A 1988-nucleotide genomic window follows, 5' to 3' on the forward strand; every position below is an offset into this window, starting at 1 on the left:
GAGAGAGAGAGAGAGAGAGAGAGAGAGAGAGAGAGAGAGAGAGAGAGAGAGAGAGAGAGAGAGAGGCCTGAAGCTTCAAATATTCATCTTTACTGTTGAACAGAATAGAGTCCCCTGCCCCATTCTACTTGCCCAACAAGATAAATTTCTAAAATATATAATTATATTGCATAGGTGGGAATGCTATTTAATTAAGTATTCTTAGTGCTATTATAATGCCAGTAATGACACATGGTGCTGGATGCCACAGAGCCTACTTATTATTAAGTCTCCTACACCACCAGTTTCTAATCATGTGAACAGACTTTTACCTCTTTTAAAAATATTTCCATATCTTCCTTCATTTCAAAGACAAAGGCCTTCATGTCATTAGCAGAAATGTGATTTTCTACATATTTAGCGTGTTTATTATCTTTCATATTGATCTGCAGAAAAGAAACTACAGTTACAAAAAGAATTGCATTTAGAAAATCCAAAACCCGTTTTTTTTTAAAATAATGTGCACCATTCCCTCCACATAATATGCTGCTATAGAGCAATCATTCATGACTGTGAAAAGCAACCTGTTCTCCAACAAGACCTATACCGAACAGTACCCACTAAGGAAAATTGTTATACTTCGTATATATTGCAACCACGAATGCAACAAAGCCCTCTCCCCAAGTACTCAACAGGTTGCAATTTGTGAGCATATTGTTATTATTACCTTCACGTAATAAGCATGATATCATCTCAAAATTAAATAATTAAAAATGTTAATGTATCCGAATTCTGACATTTTTGTGAATACTCTTTATAACACAGGCATATAATAAAGCATCAGAACAAAAATCTTTGATTCTAAATTTTTTGTACTTAAGTTTCACGAGACAAATTATACTGACATAGCTAACTTAAGACGTCAAAATGCACATATCCCCGTTGATAATAAAATAATGGATTGCTTAGAAAAGGTTTTAAAAATAAGATTATAACGGAAGTAATGATTAAATTTTAGTAATAATATTAAAGTGAATCAGCTTACTGAAAGCAACACAGGGTCACAGACGCTTCTTTTAAATTGCCCTCTATTCTGTCTTAGCCACATAAGAGCATCATGTGTATCTCGGAATCTCCCTCTCAGCTTTTCTTCCTTCATATTCATCAGATTTTCAAATTGAGCAATGCGGTCTGCTATACCTGTAATTTTAATAACCCCTGAAATATTTACTGTAATATATGATTACAAATATAGCCCCCCTCCCATTTTACTAATAGACTGCGAAGACATACTTAATTGGGTATTTTTCTGCTCTTTTACAGAGGCTACTGTTTACAAGAACTTAATGGAGACTTATGAACTATTCCTGTGAGATCATCCAACAAGAGTTGCTGAATTTCCACCAGAAAACAAACGTATAGCAAGTGCTATTCAAAAGATGTGTAGCTCTCATAGCAATAGCCACCCTTTTCCTCAACATCAATCTTTCTGTTAGTATAAATTATAACTAGAGAATAAGACAAAATCCAAAGATGTATTTATACGCTTATATAAATCTCGTTCCCCAAAACTATTCCCCAACATCTAGCAAGTCTTAGAATTTCTACGAATATTCGATAAAGAATCATAATATGAAAAAATGAATATTAAAGATATTCAGACAGAAATGCTTGGTTGATACCAGGATCCAAAGTTTAGTAAATAAACTGCTTGGATCCTGCCATGGAACAGGTAAGAGGAACATAATATTTTCCCTCTGGACAGAGTGGGCCAGTTGTTAATTATCAATATCTGTTTATTTGTTTGGAGCTCAGGTTGTATGAATAGCAAAAATATACTTTAGCACCTTTACCTTTTCTTTCTTTTAGCAAGTTCTCCCTTTCTCTGCGCAGATCATTTAATTCACCATCAATATTTGCCTTCTCTTCTTCCAACTGTCTAAGGTTGACATTAAGAGAATTCATTAAAGGCTGAATGTTCTCAGCATTCTCTGTGTTTCTAAGCTCAT

At 34.1% G+C, this 1988-nt stretch overlaps 1 protein-coding gene across 1 annotated transcript; it reads right to left on the minus strand.

The window, feature by feature from the left end:
- Positions 1-157: 157 nt before the first annotated feature.
- LOC107302064 (structural maintenance of chromosomes protein 5-like) lies at positions 158-1974 on the minus strand. The gene is made up of 3 exons (XM_015831188.1): positions 1833-1974; positions 1025-1179; positions 158-425 (listed from the first exon to the last, which is right to left on the minus strand). The coding sequence occupies exons 1-3, from the start codon at positions 1942-1944 to the stop codon at positions 288-290; spliced, it is 405 nt and encodes a 134-aa protein (XP_015686674.1). The 5' UTR covers positions 1945-1974; the 3' UTR covers positions 158-287.
- Between the last annotated feature and the right edge of the window lie 14 nt (positions 1975-1988).

This window comes from Protobothrops mucrosquamatus, unplaced genomic scaffold (genome assembly GCF_001527695.2).
Source record: "Protobothrops mucrosquamatus isolate PMUCROS unplaced genomic scaffold, P.Mucros_1.0 scaffold24935, whole genome shotgun sequence".
NCBI lineage: Eukaryota > Metazoa > Chordata > Lepidosauria > Squamata > Viperidae > Protobothrops > Protobothrops mucrosquamatus.

Coding starts and splice junctions, on each gene's coding strand:
- LOC107302064 (XM_015831188.1), bottom strand. CDS start 1,944: ATGAATTCTCTTAATGTCAACCTTAGACAGTTGGAAGAAGAGAAGGCA. Junction 1,180..1,832: donor CTTGCTAAAAGAAAGAAAAG/GTAAAGGTGCTA, acceptor TTAAAATTACAG/GTATAGCAGACCGCATTGCT. Junction 426..1,024: donor GTGACCCTGTGTTGCTTTCA/GTAAGCTGATTC, acceptor TCTTTTCTGCAG/ATCAATATGAAAGATAATAA.